The sequence below is a fragment of the Carlito syrichta genome, unplaced genomic scaffold (genome assembly GCF_000164805.1).
Source record: "Carlito syrichta isolate Samal-C Ts95f unplaced genomic scaffold, Tarsius_syrichta-2.0.1 Scaffold309764, whole genome shotgun sequence".
In the NCBI taxonomy this organism is placed as follows: Eukaryota; Metazoa; Chordata; class Mammalia; order Primates; family Tarsiidae; genus Carlito; species Carlito syrichta.
The window spans coordinates 358,779-376,459 of NW_007253860.1; the positions used below are offsets into that span (position 1 = coordinate 358,779).

A 17,681-nucleotide genomic window follows, 5' to 3' on the forward strand; every position below is an offset into this window, starting at 1 on the left:
CATTAAGAGTTGTTTATAGTACAGGTAAAATTAGCACAGATAAGAAAGATATTAGGATTTCAGTCAGTTATATTACTTTTGAGGAATATAAACCAAGCATGAGGAACAGTGAGATAACTTTGGGATTATCCTTCCTCATGCTTAAGGAAAACACCTGGTGGGTGAGGACACCCTCCACCCACCTGGCTTTGTGTTCATGTAAAACTCTTGTGATTTGATTAAGATTGTCCTTCCTCATTTCTAAGGAAAACGCCTGGTGGGTGAGGACGCCCTCCACCCACCTGGCTTTATGTTCACGTAAAACTCTTGTGATTTGATTGGGATTGTCCTTCCTCATTCCTAAGGAAATGCCTGGTGGGTGGGGGATGCCCCTCACCTACCTGGCTTTGTGCTCACGTGAAAGTCTTGTGATTTAACATGAAAATTTGGGATAAAAGACTCACATTGGTTCCCAATAAATGGCTTCTGCTCATTTCACTGAACAGTTGTCCACTTTCTTTCTTTCTCTTTATATCTATCCCTCCATCTTTCTTTCAATATCTATCCCTACTACAGAATCGGCTTCTACACTAGACAGAGTCTAGTCTCTTTCTTTCTCCTTATTTCTCCAGAATATTCGCCGATGCTGCCCCGCCTTCCAGGGACCCTCTAATTCTCTTTGCAGGGGCTGCCCCCTGTAGAGAGAGAGAGAGAGAGACAGAAGCCATGTGCCAGTTTTTATTTTTTGGAACAGAAGAGGCAAAGAGATTTTGCCCCGATTCTTCAAATAGGACCAGGGAGAGGGTGATGCTTCTGTGTTGCGGTCTCCTTGGTAGCCAGGTTACCAGAGCTGGCAGCGGTTGGAGGGGTTCAAGAGGGCACCACGTGGACAGTGGAAATGTCTGGCAAAGGCTGGGGTGCTGCTGAGGGGCCCGTGGACTCGGAGAGGGGGAGGGCTATGAGTGTCATGAGAGTCCTTGGGGCTAGGCTTCCTACACATCACCTGAGTGGGAAGAGAGGTCAATGAAAGGGAAGAATAAGAGCAGGTTATGATCAGGGTCTGCAGTACAAGGGGTGACTAAGGACAACAGACACAGAGGGGAACCAGGAGAAGAGTGCTCCAAGGGCCACGTGGAATGTTTGCCATTTGTTGGTCATTTGATAGGAGCCCTGGGGGCAGGGCTTGGGTTGTGAAATGACGGCACTTATAAGTGACCATGAGGTGTGGATTAATGGAGGAGCTTGGTGAGGAGGTCCCTAAGTGTGTTGAGGAACTAGAACTTGAGGGAGCACTGATTCTTAAGAAGATGATGTCAAGTGGGGCACTCCACCTGGGGTGAAGTGTCCGAAGAGAAATGTGACACACAGTCATCCTGTTACAGGCTCATTTTTAAGGCATCTGTATTTTGGAAACATGAAAGAAGAAGAAAGTTGGACTAATATCATGGAGGAAACTGGGAGTAGAGTTTTTTCTACCTTTTCAGTTGAGGGGGAGCTGAATTTAGTAGAAGAACCTGTAGTCATCTGAAAGATGATTCCAAGACATCTGTGGCAGGGGGTGTGGTTGTGTTTGGGGAGGGGAGGTTCTGTGAGTTTCAGTAATAGCACGTTCATCGGATATGAAGCAAACTGTGGTGGGAGATGCCCGCTGCCTACCTGGGCATAGCTTCGGAAGAAGATCTGCTGTGGGCTGAGGTCCAGGCTGGGCAAGGTGGTCTCCCCACTGTGCCATAACAACCTCTTGGTGTATGCCTGGATAGGGCGTGAGGTGAAGAGTGGCCCTCAGGCTCCAGACCTGTAGCCATATAAAAGTCCACGCCATAACCAGAACTATTCCATGTACTTCTTTACCGGTTCTGACACATTGGTCTGAGCCAGAACACAGGGCATTTGCCAGAAGATCTATAGATGTCCCAGAAAACGGGCATCTGTGGGGTGGGAGGGGGGGATCTCAAGTTGCCCTCTGTTCTCTGGGGATGTAAAGGGCAGAAGGCTGCGCAGTCATGTTTGTGTGAGGGATGGTGAGAAGAAAACTCAAGGACAGGACAGGGTTTCTAGTCTGTTAGTGCATATGGATTGTGACCCTTGACACCTGACTTACCTGCAGTGCAACAGCCAACCCACCCACGTCTGCGACATTCTCCAGGAAAGTGAAGGAGTCATTGAAGGAGGTTCTGCTGGGTAACAGGAAGGCAGCATAATGGTGCTCCAGGCACAGGCGTGCCCCATGGAGGGCACGGGCATCACAGGCCGGGCAGTCCCCAGGAAGCCCTGTTGAAAATGGGGCAAGAGAAAATACAGGTGAGGTGTGGTGCTACAAGGTTGGGGACATGGGGGAGGAGGGGTAACACAGCCTGATCTGGCCCCAGGACTATTGCAAGGTTTCAGAACTGGCCCACCGTGAGCCCTCAGATAGCCTCCCTTTCCTCTACTGGCCTCCTTTGCAGCCTTCCCTTGCCTTCTCATAGCCCCACCTCCCAATGGCCCCTGTTACCCACAGAGCTGATAGATGATCTGCAACAGCTTGTGGGCCATGATGCTGCCAGCAGCACCAAAGTTCACAGCCCTAGGGAGACAAAAGTTTCTTACCTCCAGTATCCTTCAGTATTTTTGACCCCAGTTCTTCAACAAGCTCATCCATCATTACACCTGTCCATGTCCCTTGGAAACTCCCTTCCCACCCTCACAGAAGTGACCCATACCTGGGGTAGCCAAGGTGGAAGAATGGGGGTTGGAAGAGTCCAGCTGGGAAGACCACCACATGGTCAGATGTTGAATAGTAAGCATTGACCTCCCAGGGGGACACCTTCCATCTGTGGGAAGAGCATATGTGAATACCGCCTTCACCTTTATGCCCTCCCACTCCCAGACATACAGTCCTTCCCAACTACTGTCACTGTTCCTGCTGCCTGCCCTGAGCCCTGACTTCCTTTCCTATTAATCATGGATGACTAGCCGGGCTCGGTGCCTCAGCCTGTAATCCCAACACTTTGGGAGACTGAGCTGAGTGGATTGCCTGAGCCCGTGGATTCGAGACGTGCCTGGGCAACTTGGCGAGACCTCATCTCTACAATAAATAAAAAAAATTAGCCGGGCGTGGTAGCACGCGCCTGTAGTTCCAGCTACTTGGAAGGCTGAGGTGGAAGGATCGCTGGACCCCAGCAGGTCGAGGCTGCGGTGGCCGGGAATGGCCGTTGCACTCCAGTCTGTGTGACAGAGTGAGACTCCAACTCAAAAAAAAAAATCATGGATGACTATCTCTGGGATGAAGTATCTATGTCTCCCCTCCTCTCATACCTATGGGGGGAGGGGGGGTGCAAGAAGCTCCGGACAATTCTAGCTCGGAGGGATCGGTGGCAGCTCAAGACAGACTGTAGGAAGGTGGGTCCAAGTTGTATCTGAGGAGGAGGCAGGAGGTGAGTTGGATACACAGGGACAAATATAGGCATATACTGGCATATGCTGATGGGTACATTTGACCCCAAGAAGGCAAGCCCTGACACACAGACATCCACAGATTAGGGTAGACAGCTCAACCAGACGTTGGTACACATAGGCTCTAAATACATATTACACACAGATGAGCACACCCAGGCAAGGCATGGACCGCATGCATGTGTGTAGGCACAACATCATGACCTGAAAAGGCTCTGTTCTGCCAGCAAAGTCTACAGTGTGGATATTCCCCCATAAAGCCTAGCCAACACGAGGGTGAGGATGGGCTGGTTCAAATCACCCAGGAAAAACTGATTGTCCAACAAAGACTCAGGTGGGTCAGGAAAGTCAGTAGAAGTCAAGGACTGAGAAGGAGCTAGAAGGTCAGGGACCCACATCGCTGTATTCTTGTCTGGCCATCTCTGGCTTCAGGGCCCATTCCGGGGCTCCCATCTCCACCTGCAGTTGGGATACCTGGAGAGAAGCACAAAAGGTGATAGGAACTTAGCTGCTTGAGTCAACAGGAGGGAATTCCTCCTGCTCCTTGCCTTTGCCCCAGCCTCTCTCATTGTCACCATGATGTGTGTGCAGCATTGTGGTTCTTTTTTTTTGTTTGTTTTTTTGAGCTGGAATCTCACTCTGTTGCCCAGACTGGAGTGCAGTGGCCGCTCCCGGCCACCGCAGCCTCAACCTGCTGGGGGCTCCGGCGATCCCTCCGTCTCAGCCTTCCGAGTAGCTGGAACTACAGGCGTGCACTACCACGCCCGGCTAATTTTTTTTTTTTGATTTATTGTAGAGATGAGGTCTCACCAAGTTGCCCATGCAGGTCTCGAACCCGCGGGCTCAGGCAATCCACTCACCTCAGCCTCCCAAAGGCGCAGGATTACAGGCTGAGCCACCGAGCCCGGCTGCACTGTGGCTCTTATACTTACCTTGTGCCCATATCACTTGGTCTAATACTTCATTCTCCCCTCACACTCCCACATTGGCCCTTACGCCTGGCCTGACCTTTTGCTGGGTTGCTTTCTGGGTCTCCTCATCCATCCAAGGAAGCCTTCTGAGGCGAGTGACGAGAACATCCTGGATTGCAGTGAATAATTCCATAGCCTGTGGGAGTGAGGTCCAAAGATAAGGGACAGGATCAGGAGGAGCCTCAGCCCGGTCCTGCCTGCAGCCCCTGACCCTACAAAGGACCTTGGCCTCCAAGCATCTGCCTGGACTGGAGGTATTAGAGATAGGGCAAGAGCTCAGAAAGAAGGTAGAAGAAACAGTTTCCCAGGTGATCATAAAACTCCATGGTGCAAAGATTTATGGAGATAGGAAGGCCGTGCCATGCTCAGACAGGGAAGGTACAAGCTGGTTGCCCCAGAGGGTTGGCTAGGGAGACAGTGCCTTTCCATGTTGAGGGAGCCTGATGAGGGAGGGAGACACTATCCTTATTCCTGAGGCCAGGCAAACAGTTCAGAAATCAGAGGAGGAAGAAAGCTGTGTTGTCAGGGTCCTTGTCCTCACACCCTCGTTCTTAAGGCATGCATTCCCTCTCTCCATCTTTCTGAGCTCTCTTCATCTTCCTGATTAGTCCCCAATAAATCTTCCTCACTTTACAACCTGAGTGTGTAGTCACTGCTTCCCTACTTGTCAACCATCTCATATACATCCTTTCTTGGAGGAAAATGAACCATAATATCAGGATCCTCGGCTCTGGTATAAGACTACCTGAGTTCAAATCCTGACTTTGCTGTTTGTGTGACCTTGGGCAAGTCACTGAGCCTCTCTGTGTCTCAGTTCTCTCTTCTATAGCATTAGGATGGTAATAGGAATTAAATAATGCAAAGTGCTTACAAGAGTCCCAGGCATGCCTTCAGCACTCAGAAAGTATTCAGTAGTTACTTATTTGCCCTCCTCAAGATTACATTATCCCATTCTCATGGTGTTTCATATGTTCTTAAAAAAATCTTAGACAAACAGGGAGGAGCAAGGTCACAGAGTTCAATTTTCTCATTTTATGGTTGAAGAAACACAAGACCAGGAAAGTTGGGTGACTCCTCCAAGTTAGTGCTTGTTGTGGTGACTTTGTGGCCCGTAGCTAAACTGTTTCCACCCAGGAATGGAGCAGGCCTTCGGGTTCTCTCGCTCCTAGAGGACCGTCTCTCTCTCTCTCTCTCTCTCTCTCTCTCTGTGACTGCCTGGTTCCCCAACTACACAAACCACTAGAAGGGCAAAGTTCATAGAACATAGAGAGGGTAGGTTGGGTGAGGAGAGGTGGGGGGGACGCAGACTGGGAAGAAGCCTCACATACAGCACTTCGGGTGCTCGGGCCGAAGGCCTCGCGAACAAACAAGGCCGCCAGGGTGGGCTCAAAGAAGGTGCCTGTCTCCTCCACGCACTTCATCCATCGCGGGCGGGCGGGCTATGGAGACAAAGCTGGAGTGAGAGACTTCTGTCCGTGGCTCTTTCCTCATCTGTTTCCCCAGGCCAATCTTCTCCAGACCTTCTTCCTCAGAGGGTGCTCTCTCAACTGAACTCTCTTGGTTTCATCTCAGTTTTTTATCCCTTATGGTGATACACATTGCTGCTCATCAAAAAGAGGTTTATGTCCTCCTTCAGGGCTAGTCTTGTGAGCCTGGTTGAGCACATCCTCCATGTTTATTGCCTATTGAATGTGACAGCAAGGCCTCTGGGGGGCATTATTCTGCAGAACCAAAAAGCTCCTGGGGAGGAGAGGACAAGAGGCCAAACCTTGTACTATGGCTGTCTGCTCATCCCCCAATCTCTGCAACAAACATTTCACTCCAGGGTCCCAGCAGTAACTCCCATGCTCCATGCTTCTTTTGCCCAAAACATAGATTGAAGATGGAAATTCCCTCCTTCCACCCTCACCCTTCCCCACTCTCCAAGAGGGCATTGTGCATCATACTGTAGGATCTTATAAAGAAGAAAATTATCAGAGTAAAACTGGGTTGTAGTTGCCATGTTGTTTGCTAGGAGAAGAGGACAAAAGATAAGACTAAGTATATAAATTGAGATAGCTAGAAGAATTTCAGCCCTATCAGGGAGGAAAGAATAGGTTGAAAAGATGGAGGGCTTTTACAGCAGAGGCGAGAGTCTCTGGGCAAACACTCAAGAGGGCAGTGTCAACTGAGGTGATTTTTAACAGGAGGGCCTAGAGAACAAGAAACCTAAGAGACAGATGCTGGGGAAGTCTTGGTGGAGGGCTTGAATGGCTTTGAAGAGTTGAGCAAGGAATAAGTCCAGAGATGACACAGGGCAGATGGAGAAATATACTCAAGGAGCAGGGGAGAGGAGTCTGCAGCTGACCTAAGGGAAAACTGAGCTGGAATTAATAAAACCAACTAATATACTAATTTGGGTTAGGTGAGATGAAGCCGCCAACTTTATGCTTGTCATTTATTTACTTCCCAAAGATCTGCTCATGGGGAGGTTTGAAAGGCTGCCACTATGCTCTCAGCATGTACTGGGCTGGTTCTAGGATTGAAGAGGGGGTTTGTGGGCATCTCACTAGAGCAAATAGAAAGAGGAGGTACCACCCTGGTTGCTGTTGAAAAAGAAACATCTGGGCCCACCAGTTAAAGCAGTTATTGTTTCGGAGGTTGCTTCAGACCTAGTTTCCACATCTGTGTGCTCTAGCCCCTGTACTATGAGGTCTGTTCATCTCTTCTCTCGGGAAGAGAAAGGGCTCAGACTCTCTACAGTATATTAGTTGGGGCTCTGAAGCACAACTATGAAAAGTAAGTGGGAATTGAAAGAAAATCTGGATCTGATAGCAATTTCTGGGCTGAGTGGAAGCTCTGTGGTCACCTTCATTGTTCGCCTCTCTGCAAAAAAGTTTGACTCCAGGAATGCCTCTCTTCTGATAGTTGCTACACCCAGGGCAGCGGGAAACAGCACCAACAGGGAGGCTACTTGACCTAGGTAGTGTGGATCTGCCTGTCCCTTTTACCCCTCCTGGTTCTTGAGTTGTTTCCTGATTCCTTTGCTGGAACCTGTTCATTTCTCCATCTTTTGCCTAAGACCTGACTACTAGAGGACATAGACACCACTTCAGACTCTTACTATAACTGCCTCTTGAGACATAGATTGGTGGCGTATATCACATAAATTGCAAAAAAGTGCACTAAAGAAAGAGAAAGAAATAGAATTAGAGGGAGAAAAATCTTCAAAATATAAAGGATGGAAGAAAAACTTCAAATCCAAGATATGAAGACAATGGATTAATTTTAGGGCACCAACAAAAATTGGGTATATAACCTCAGAACCACAAATAATAATATCTGGGAAATGACAGAAATCAGGACAAATTATAAGAGTCTGGAGGGAAGCAAAAATTTGATCAATCTTCAATAGGATAAAAGTAAATTTTAGAGATTACAGGCCAGCTAGTAATCTCTAATATTAATTTCGAAACAAAATTCTAGAATAAATCATGAAACAGGTTTTGAACATTTGGAAAAATAATGTGTAACTACTAAGGGTGAGATCACTGAAGACACACAATGCCAAAATAATAAGAACTCCTCTGGCAAAAAGGCTTATCAAGCTGTTGTATACGGTAGTGTAGGTGTCACAAACTCAAATAGGGGCCACGCATTAAGTAGCAAAGATGAGAGCAGCAGTCCAACGTCAGAACCACAGGGTGTGGTGGGGCAGTGGCCAACTGGAGAAATCTAGCCCAGTGCTTCCTATGCTTCTCTCTCTCTCTCTCTCTCTCTCTCTCTCTCACACACGCACAAACACACACACACACACACACACACACACACACACACACACACACACACACGTGCTGGAAATCTGAATATTGCCATGGCATCTTCTTTTTTTTTTTGAGTTGGAGTCTCACTCTGTCACCCAGACTGGAGTGCAGTGGACACTCCTGGCCACTGTAGCCTTGACCTGCTGGGCTCCGGCGATCCTTCCACCTCAGCCGCCCAAGTAGCTGGAATTACAGGTGCGCGCTACCCCACCCGGCTAATTTTTTGATTTATTGTAGAGATGAGGTCTCACCAAGTTGCCCAGGTGGGTCTTGAACCCTTGGGCTCAGGCAATCCACTCACCTCAGCCTCCCAAGGCACGGGATTACAGGCTGAGCCACCAAGCTTGGCTGCCATGGCATCTTCTAATTCTTGAAAGTTGTTGATTAATTCAAAGTTTGCAAAAACTAAAGGCAAGACTAACAAAACACAAGAGCCACCGTCCTACTACCACTAAACAGGAGCGTTCAGCATTTACAAAGTATGAGCTATTAACTAAAACCTCTGTACTTCATTTACAGCAGCTGTCAGAACAAAAAGAATCTGTTCCACCTTCTCCACAGATTTAAGTATCCAATGAAATAATACCTTGAAAGTATTCTGCATATTTTAAAGCACTTTCCCACTCTGTTGGCATGATTTTGGTTTATGCAAGGCCTTTGGTAAAATCACAAACTAAATTCTAGTGAATTAGACAGAGAGATTGATGTTGAATGACAGTACAACTTGAGTAAAGTTTCATCTGGCTGCACCATAACAGAACATCAATGATGAATGACTCCACCTTCACGTGACCTCCTGACCTACCTACTAACAATTGTAACTGCTCTTCAGCTAGCATTTCATTTCCTCATTTTCTGTTTTGCTTTTCTCCGTAACACTACCTAACATATTGTAATTAGTTTGTTTATTGTCTTTCTTCCTTCACTAGAAGGGAAGTTTCTGAAGGCAGGGATATTTGTCTATTTTATCCACTTTTGTGTCCTAAGTGCCTAGAGAAGTTTCTGGAATACAGCAGGTGCTTAATAACTGTTTGTTGCATAAATAAATAGTTAAATGTTTTGGGAGATTTTCAATAACCTGACCTGCTTCAGGATCTTAACTATCATTTGAATGAAGACATACTGCATAAAACTGCAAATGACTCACGGTTGGAAAACAAAAAGATAATATAATGAATGATTGAAACAAAGGTCAAGATGACCTGAAAAAATTGCAATGTTGGGCTGAATATAAATAGTTCAAATTTAATTAGCACAAATGTGGAGTTCTGCTTTTACTTCCCAAAACCCAGCTTCCCAAAAATTTCATAAAAGAAAGACCTGGATTAAAAGTCATTTTCACTGACTGTATGGGGGTAGAGAGAGGGAAGAAAGAAAAAAAAAACCCTCAAAACCCCAGAATTTATTTAGAAAACATTGTGTATTTATTCTTACATTTTTAAGCTTCAGTCACTTTCAAAGTGCTCTTCATTTGATGCAATACACTTATCAAAATGCTTTTTCCACTGCTGAAGACAGGTTTTGCTTTGTTTTGTTTTGGTTTGGTTTTTTTTGAGTTGGAGTCTCACTCTGTCACCCAGACTGGAGTGCAGTGGCCGCTCCTGGTCACTGCAGCCTCGACCTGCTGGGCTCCGGCGATCCTTCCGCCTCAGCCTTCCACATAGCCGGAACTACAGGCATGTGATACTCCGCCCGGTTGATTTTTTGATTTATTGTAGAGATGAAGTCTCGCTAAGTTGCCCAGGCGGGTCTCAAACCCCCGGGGTCAGGCAATCCACTCACCTCAGCCTTCCAAAGCACGGGATTACGGGCTGAGCCACCCAGCCTGGCTGAAGACAATTTTTGAACTCGTCAATTTTGATTACTTTTAGTGTTTCTGCCATGTTTTGTTTCACCTCTTTCATATCAGCAATTCCCTTTGAGGACTTTTTTTCATTCAGAGAAACAAATTTTTAAAAGTTGCATGGGATACAGTGAATACAAAGGACAGGAGATGAGACTCATGCCATTTTTTTGGTCAAAAACTGCAGAGCACTCAGTGTGATGTGGGCAGGTGCATTGTCATGGTGGAAGAACCAGTCACCTGTTTGCCACAACTCAGGACATTTCTTCTGCAAATCATGATGCACACCTTCTCAAAACTTCCAGATTAAAAACTTTGGTTGACCATTTGATCCAGAAGAACAAATTCTGAGTGTACTATGAGGGGCCTGCCCTCCAAAAGATAATTCAGATTTTTTTTTAGTCCCTTCTCGTAAAATGGATAATTGAAACAAAGGTCAAAATGACCTGAGTAAATTGAGATGTTGGGTTGCATATTAATAGTTCACATTTAATTAGCACAGATGTGAAGTTCTGCTTTTACTTCTCAAAACCCAGCTTTCCAAATTTCATAAAAGAAAGGACTGGCTTAACAGCCATTTTGATATATCTTCAAAATAAATCAACCAAACATGGTCAGATAATGAGACTTAGAAGTCTCTTTGTATAAGAGTACTATAAACCAGATATCATTCAGAAGAATATGGTCAGACGTCTGTAATTAAGGCCCATTGGATAGAACCAAAAATGTTGATCAAATCAAGGCCAAGACCTTAGTGACATCATTGATTTCCTTCTTTCTCCTACATCTCATGTCAGTCAGGAGTTCCCACTGCTCATTTTAAACTATGTTCTTTTAAAACATAAACTAGATAAATCCCTCTTCACATTCCCATTTCATGCAGAGAGAAGTAAAAGTCCTTACAGTGACCTACCAGACGCTGTGTGATCCTCTCCTTCCCACTCTGACTCCCTCCCTAGTCTCTCTGCTCCAGGTGCTCCAGCCTCCTTGCTGATTCTCAAACATTGCAGCAAACTCTAGAGGCAGCAACAGGCACAGACTGTCCTGTGAGCCCAGTTATCTCCAGAAGTAGCAGCAGGCACAGCCCAGTCATCTCTTCTTAGTCAGAGCCATCAGGAGGATCCCCCATACAGCTCCAAGTTTTACATAGTCTACATCCTGCTTTGTCTCAGTGAGATAACATTTCTTTGCCTGAAAACTCCTTCCTCTCTCTAAACATTGCTTTGGTCCTATGTCCTTCACAGAGGTGCTACAAATCATTCAAACGCCCTCTGATTTCTCCCCCTTGGGAACTTCAAAAGTATCTATTGCCCAAACCAGAGTCCTCTGGGAACACAGCAAGTTGCACTCATTTATTCAGTGCACAGCTGCTCTTGTGCCACATGGACAGAGTTGAGTAGTTGTAACAGACCATATAGAATACAAAGTCAAAAATATTTACTATCTTTCCCTTTATTGGAAGGTTTGCTAACCTCTCGTTTTCAAAACCCACTTATTTCTCAATCCTGTGCAGCATGTGGTTAAAAGCATGACTTTATGAGCCAAACAGATGTATCTTGGAGTCTGTTCCTTTGCTTGTAAGCTGTGTGGTTTGGGGAAAGCTCCTGGGTCTTTTTGAGCCTATGGTTGTATCTGCAAAGTGGGGATTAAAAACTTCTGAGTGTTTCTCAAAGGTTTAAATAAAATAATCTATGCTAATGCCGACAGAGGCTACTTCAAGTATATCAGCTACTGTCACTATTATTATGTGCCATATTTTATACCGTTACTCCAGAAAGGTAAAGTAGCTTCTCCAAGGCCACACAACTATTTGTGGGCAGAGCTTGATTCAGTGTGTAAGCCCAAAGATAATTATGTGTACTGAAGGAAAAGACAGTGATTTAAGGTTCGTAGGCCTTCTACCTTCTTTAAGCATGAGCCTTAACATTGTCACTCCTACACCCTCCAAGAAGTGCTGTCAGGCCGTGGTCCTGGGATTTACAGGAAACTGTTGTCAGTGATTTTGTGGTAACTCCAACCAAAACAACTTGAGGCTCTCCTCTGCTTGATCTTAATCAAGTGAAAGGCTGGGCAGAAGCTTTTTGGGGACTTGCTCATTTGAATGAGGTCCTAAAGAGGAATACGTTTTAGTACAATAAGTAAGTGCCCAGACCCTGGAGACAACTGGCCAGGGTTCAAATCCTCTCTCTCCTAACGTATTAGCTGTACTATAGTGTCTTGAGTAAGTTCCTCAACTGTTGTACTTCCATTTCCCCATCTTTAAAAGAAGGACAAGATGCTATTCACAGTATCTCATGAATTATGATAATTAGATCAGATCTAAAGGATTTGGGAAATTGTCTAGCACATATAAGAAATGTAAATACATTTCTTCTCTCTGAATTCTGCAGTATTTCAGGTTTCCACAGTAGAGAGTGTCTTTAAGACAGAGAATTGGTCCACAAATTACTAGAAAAGGAAATACCCAGTGATTTTCAAGATTAAACTGAGGTCTTCCCTGGAGTTGGGATGTATCTAATATACTAGATACTAGCATTTGGATATATCCAACTTAGCATTTGGATATATCCAACTTAGGATATCAAGGTTCTTGGTGAAGGAATGTCTCTGCATCTTATGTAATAAGTAGACTCTGATTAGTTAGGGCTAATTACTTCCCAGCTCCTTCCTTAAATACATCAGAATCTGTACCACAAAACCCACATAAGGCCCAATGGATTCCACTAGATGTCAGAGATTAACTCTTTGTGAAGCACATTTGAACATACAACATGGAATCACCTAGACAGAGGGAAGGCCGCAGCTTGCCATATGTTGCTCTTCCCCAGTGAATCCTAAAGTCTAGATCCAGGCCCTCAAGTCATAGAGCTCAAGATAACTGAGCTAACAGTGTAAGGATCGTGTCAAAGCAAAAATAGTCCTTGGTAATTCCAGTGTTATATATTTAAACTCTAATACTCAGCAAGGGGCCAGAGAGGTGGCCAGGCTCGGAAATGTGGTCCTGGAGGTCTGGTACCTAGTGCCTCCGTTTTCAAGTTAAGCTTTTGTCTGTCCAATGTGCTTGCTTCCATGGAAAGCCCAGACACAGAGCTGCATCTAACATCATGCCCCTTTCTTGTAGAGATATGCCAACATTTACCTCCTCAGAAAAGCAGATATTCCATTAGCCCCCAATCTGAAAAAATACACCCCTCCTCTCCTCACCATGGGTGGTTGTTCTGTCAGCTCCCGCAGTTTCTGGCTCAGCTCTCTGTGTGCCTCCTGGAATTTGCTGTCCAGGGCTGGAGAAAGGGTCCCAACCAGCCCCAAGATCATGTGGCTCTGCAGAAAGTCCCTATGAAGACAACGGACCCATGCATGCATCCCTGAGTTCTGAAGAGGTCTCCAGAAAAGTCTCCCCTTTTACAAGTCACCTTGATACTGCTGGGGGCAGATCCTTCTCTGTGCTAATAATGAATAACTGTTTTGACATACAAATAAGTCAAGAAGAACTTTTCTTAGCATGGGTTGTGGTGGGGCTAGGGAATAATAGAAGGAATTGGATCAAGAGGCAGCCTTCAAAGTCATAGAGAAAGAAGGTCCTGGGCTATGTGAAGGCTGGACTCAGATGTAATGAGACAGATTCATCTACTTCCACAACCGAGAAATCTCAGCTCATCTTAAGATGTATCTCATGAGCACAATTCTCTTACCAGGGGTGCACTGTACCCTTACGTAAAACTGCTCCCTCCCTCATGAATGTTTGTTTGCCTTCTTAAAATAGGATTTCTAAATGCTGCTGCCACTGTGTTGCTATGAAGAAGGGCCTTGAGTCTAAGCCCTGGACGGAAGCTGCTGCCTTCAGGAAGTGGCACACAGGCTTCAAGGAAACAGAGAGCTCAACATAGACCCACACTCATGTCCCCAACCCTCTTTGACTTCTTCATCCCAGCAGAAATGTTCTTAGACATCCTTTTCCATAAAGGCTCCAGAATCCCCTCTCACCACAGCTGAGAAATGGCCCCTCTCCTGTCTTTCTTCTCCTAGAACATCCCCAGCTTCACCACCTCCAGCTCCTCATCTCATGTACTTCCTCTTCCTGCCCACAGCCCTCTGCTGCTGAAAAGATATAAATGCCCTCAGCTGTCCCCTGTGCCCAGACTTCCCAGCATCTTCTACAGCTCAGAGGCTCCTTACTGGCTGGTGTTCTACTCCAGCGGATCCCGTGTCTTGGCTGATCCTGCTTCCTTCATTTTGTGTGTGACCTCCCTTCCCCATGCTCCTAAGTCTCGCATCCTTCTCCATCCCTTCTTGTGTCACTGCCCCCCCACTCCACCAATTCTCTGCCTCTACATGGAGATGGTCTCTCTCATCTTCCTGGGAAGCTCTTACCAGGCTGCATTCCCCTGTCTTTTCTGTCCCTGAGACCTAGGTGTTCTCAGACTTACTTCTATTTTCGTGACCCACTCAATCCCACCCGGGGCAAACCTGTGTGTCAATAGCAGCTCCTCTACCAGGTGCGACATGTTTTTCAAATACTCCAGGTCATGGACCACGAGGGGCTGGGAAGGGCTCAGGGACATCGGTGTAAATGTTGCTTGCAAACAGGACAACCAGTCGATGGCAGGGGCCATTTCCTTAGAGGAGGGACACAAAGCTGAGGGGAAAAGGAAAAGAAGAGAGAAGGAAGGGGAAAGGGCTTCCTCTTGGGTTTGAGAAAAAGTGGAGAAAGGGATGGTTGGGAAGGGGATAGAGCCAGAGAAAGTTAGGATGCAAAGGAATTAAGGGCACCCGGAGGAAGAAGACAAGAAGATAAAGAAAGTTTTGGGGGGAGACCCTCATGCCCACAGTCCTCTAGTCCCCGGTTCAAGGCACCTGGAGCTGGTGGATAGTGACCATCTGGAAGAGCTTGCCTTGTGTCCACCGATGCTCCAGGGGCCTCAGAAACTGAAACAGCCTCGAAGTAATAGAGATGGACAAAGAGGCATGTTCTTGCACCTTGCCTGGGTCTCCTCCCAGCAAAGTTCCCAGTCGATTCAGGTAAGTCAGGTATTCCCGAATGATCTGGAGGAGACAACCTAAGTCACAGATGCCAGAGGACTTTGCCTCTCTCCTGGCCTCAGAGAGCAAGGTCTTTATCCATGTGCCATCTTACCTGAGCATAGATCTTCTGTTCCTGCTTTTGCTTGAGGGGAACATCAAACTCAGGCTGGTCTATCTGGACACAAGAGAGACTGGAGAGAAGTGGGGAGCATGGGGGATGGGGAGGGCAGGTGGGGGGGCAGGGAATGTACCACAGGAGATGACCTCAGGAGATTGGCATCAAGAGTGGATAGAGAAGGAGTGACAGTACAAAGAAAGGCAGGATTGGGAGCTAGGGGAATGGAGGGAAGAGTCCAGATGTGGAAGTGTGAAGAAGCAGCATTAAAATCAGTGTGGGATGCCTAGCAAGAGGGAAGCATGATCATCAGTGTCAGGACCAGGTGTAGGATAAGGGAGGTGAGACACCTCTCTCAGGTACAAAGTCTAAGAGGTACCAGAAATTAAGTAGTCAAAAAAAATTTTTTAATTAATATTTTGAAAAGTCAAAATAAATACGAAACACTACAATAAATAAAATTTCAAGACTTTGCTTATTATGAACATATTTTTCCCAAAAAATTCACAATGCATTTTTTGTTCATTTTTTAAAAAGTCGTAAGTGTTTTAAAAAGGTTCACAATAGAATTTTGTTCCATTCTGGGGAGGGGAAAAATTTTGATATTTTACTCATAATGGATTATTGCCTTCATTTTGATTTTTATGAATATTCATTAAAATACTATCTATCTTGATACTAAGTTTTAAGGACCTTCTTCAGTTAGCACTCCAGGCAAGCACCCCTTACAACTCACCTTAGTTCTGGCCCTTGGGAGCCTTTAATTCTTTTTTTAGTTAGAGTCTCACTCTGTCACCCAGACTGGAGTGCAGTGGCTGCCCCTGACCACCGCAGCCTCGACCTGCTGGGCTCCAGCGATCTTTCTGCCTCAGCCTTCCAAGTAGCTGGAACAACAGGTGCATGCTACCACGCCTGGCTCATTTTGATTTATTGTAGAGATGCGGTCTCGCCAAGTTGCCCAGGCGGGTCTCGAACCCGTGGGCTCAAGCAATCCACTCACCTCAGCCTCCCAAAGGTGTAGGATTACAGGCTGAGCTACCAAGCCTGACTGGGAGCCCTTAATTCTATTCTGAAGATCTTTGTTTCTGTGTTTCCTTTTCCTTTCCAATTTCAAAATCTTACTCCCATTTGAGTTATAAGCTTTCCCTCTGTCTTGAAAAGACCCTTCTGTCACATTGTATATCCAAAGTTTAAAGAACAAAAAGGCATCCATGCTCATCTTTCCAGCTTCCTTACCTTCTTCCTAAACTCCATACAGCCTGTGTCCACTTCCATAATGATTTTGAAACTATCTCCAGGTTTCTCGTGTCTTATTCTCTGAACTCAGCAATCTCTGGAATCCACAATGACCCCTCCTTCCTGAAGTTTCTCCCCTTTCCTCTGTGGTCCATCCATGCAGGCCTACCTCCCACCTTTCTGACTCTTCTTACCCTTCTCTGGCTCTCCCTTCTGCTCCCAGTCCTTGGGATGCTCTTTCTGTAATCCATTCTCTCTTCCTATTCTTCCCCCAAGAGACCATCCAGGCTAACCGATTGTGTTAGTTGGGTACCTGGACTAACTTTGTTGGACTTAGGAACAAATTGGACTTACAACCACATTCTCAGAACAGAGCTCGTTCATATGTAGGGTAGTTACTGCATTTATATTTAGCCAGTTACCAGCTTCCCTAGAAATACCATAGACCATCACCACTAGGGTGAGATTGCCTAAATCCTCATGCCTGGCTCTTCCTTTCCATTTCTGCCACTATTTCAGGACCTCAAAAATGCTCATTTAGCTTCCACAACACCTCCAGATTGACCTCCAAAACTGCTGACTTGACGTAAGCTCTATGCACAACCATCATATTAGAATGACCTCAGCGGCTCTTTTTTTTTTATGTCAAAAGTTGTCACTTCTGCCTGGCTTTTTAGACCAGAAATAATCAGACCCATCCTCCATGTTCTCAGCCTTTTACCACTCACTGCACCCCATCCAAATCCTCACTTAAACAAAACAGTATGCTCATTTACCCAACAGAGGAATCATACTATTCCTGGTATAATTCCTGGTATAATATAATTCTTAGCTCAGGATTTTCCTACAGCCATTTGAATGACCCTGAGCTTCACCCTCACCTGTGTGAATTAACCGTGCTTCAAGGCTCAGCTCACAACCTCTTATTCTCTCTTCTCTGAACCCTTCCTTAACCAACTTAGATCTTAACTCATCCCCAAAGGCCCCATTCGAGCAAACTCTTTAGAATACCTCATACTGCTAGTCAGTTCTTTTATATTTATCATTTAATAATTTTGTGGAATTTTTTATAATTGGGGCCAAATATATAGATAGCATTGCATTGCTCGACACAATAGTGATGACTTCAATGTTTTTATTTAGTTACTCACTAACAAAATACCTGGTGTGGGCCTCTAGCTGCTTGACCTCATGCTAGGTCCTGAGAAACAAAGGTAAACAAGTCATGATCCTGTTCTGAAGAGACTCACAGTCTTCATACAGAGTGTCAAATGCCG

The 17,681-nt window shown here is 45.8% G+C and overlaps 1 protein-coding gene across 1 annotated transcript in view; it reads right to left on the reverse strand.

Annotated features, from left to right (window-relative positions):
* Positions 1-820: 820 nt before the first annotated feature.
* KEL (Kell blood group, metallo-endopeptidase) overlaps positions 821-17,681 on the reverse strand; it is a 70,090-nt gene continuing 53,229 nt past the window's right edge. The window contains exons 7-19 of the mRNA XM_021717452.1: positions 15,166-15,228; positions 14,886-15,074; positions 14,499-14,647; positions 13,236-13,365; positions 5,714-5,824; positions 4,423-4,521; positions 3,811-3,888; positions 3,277-3,377; positions 2,682-2,792; positions 2,478-2,545; positions 2,081-2,250; positions 1,636-1,731; positions 821-982 (exon numbers count right to left, since the gene is read on the reverse strand). Coding sequence (XP_021573127.1) covers positions 821-982; positions 1,636-1,731; positions 2,081-2,250; positions 2,478-2,545; positions 2,682-2,792; positions 3,277-3,377; positions 3,811-3,888; positions 4,423-4,521; positions 5,714-5,824; positions 13,236-13,365; positions 14,499-14,647; positions 14,886-15,074; positions 15,166-15,228 — 1,527 coding nt within the window. The remainder of the gene's footprint in view (positions 983-1,635; positions 1,732-2,080; positions 2,251-2,477; positions 2,546-2,681; positions 2,793-3,276; positions 3,378-3,810; positions 3,889-4,422; positions 4,522-5,713; positions 5,825-13,235; positions 13,366-14,498; positions 14,648-14,885; positions 15,075-15,165; positions 15,229-17,681) is intronic.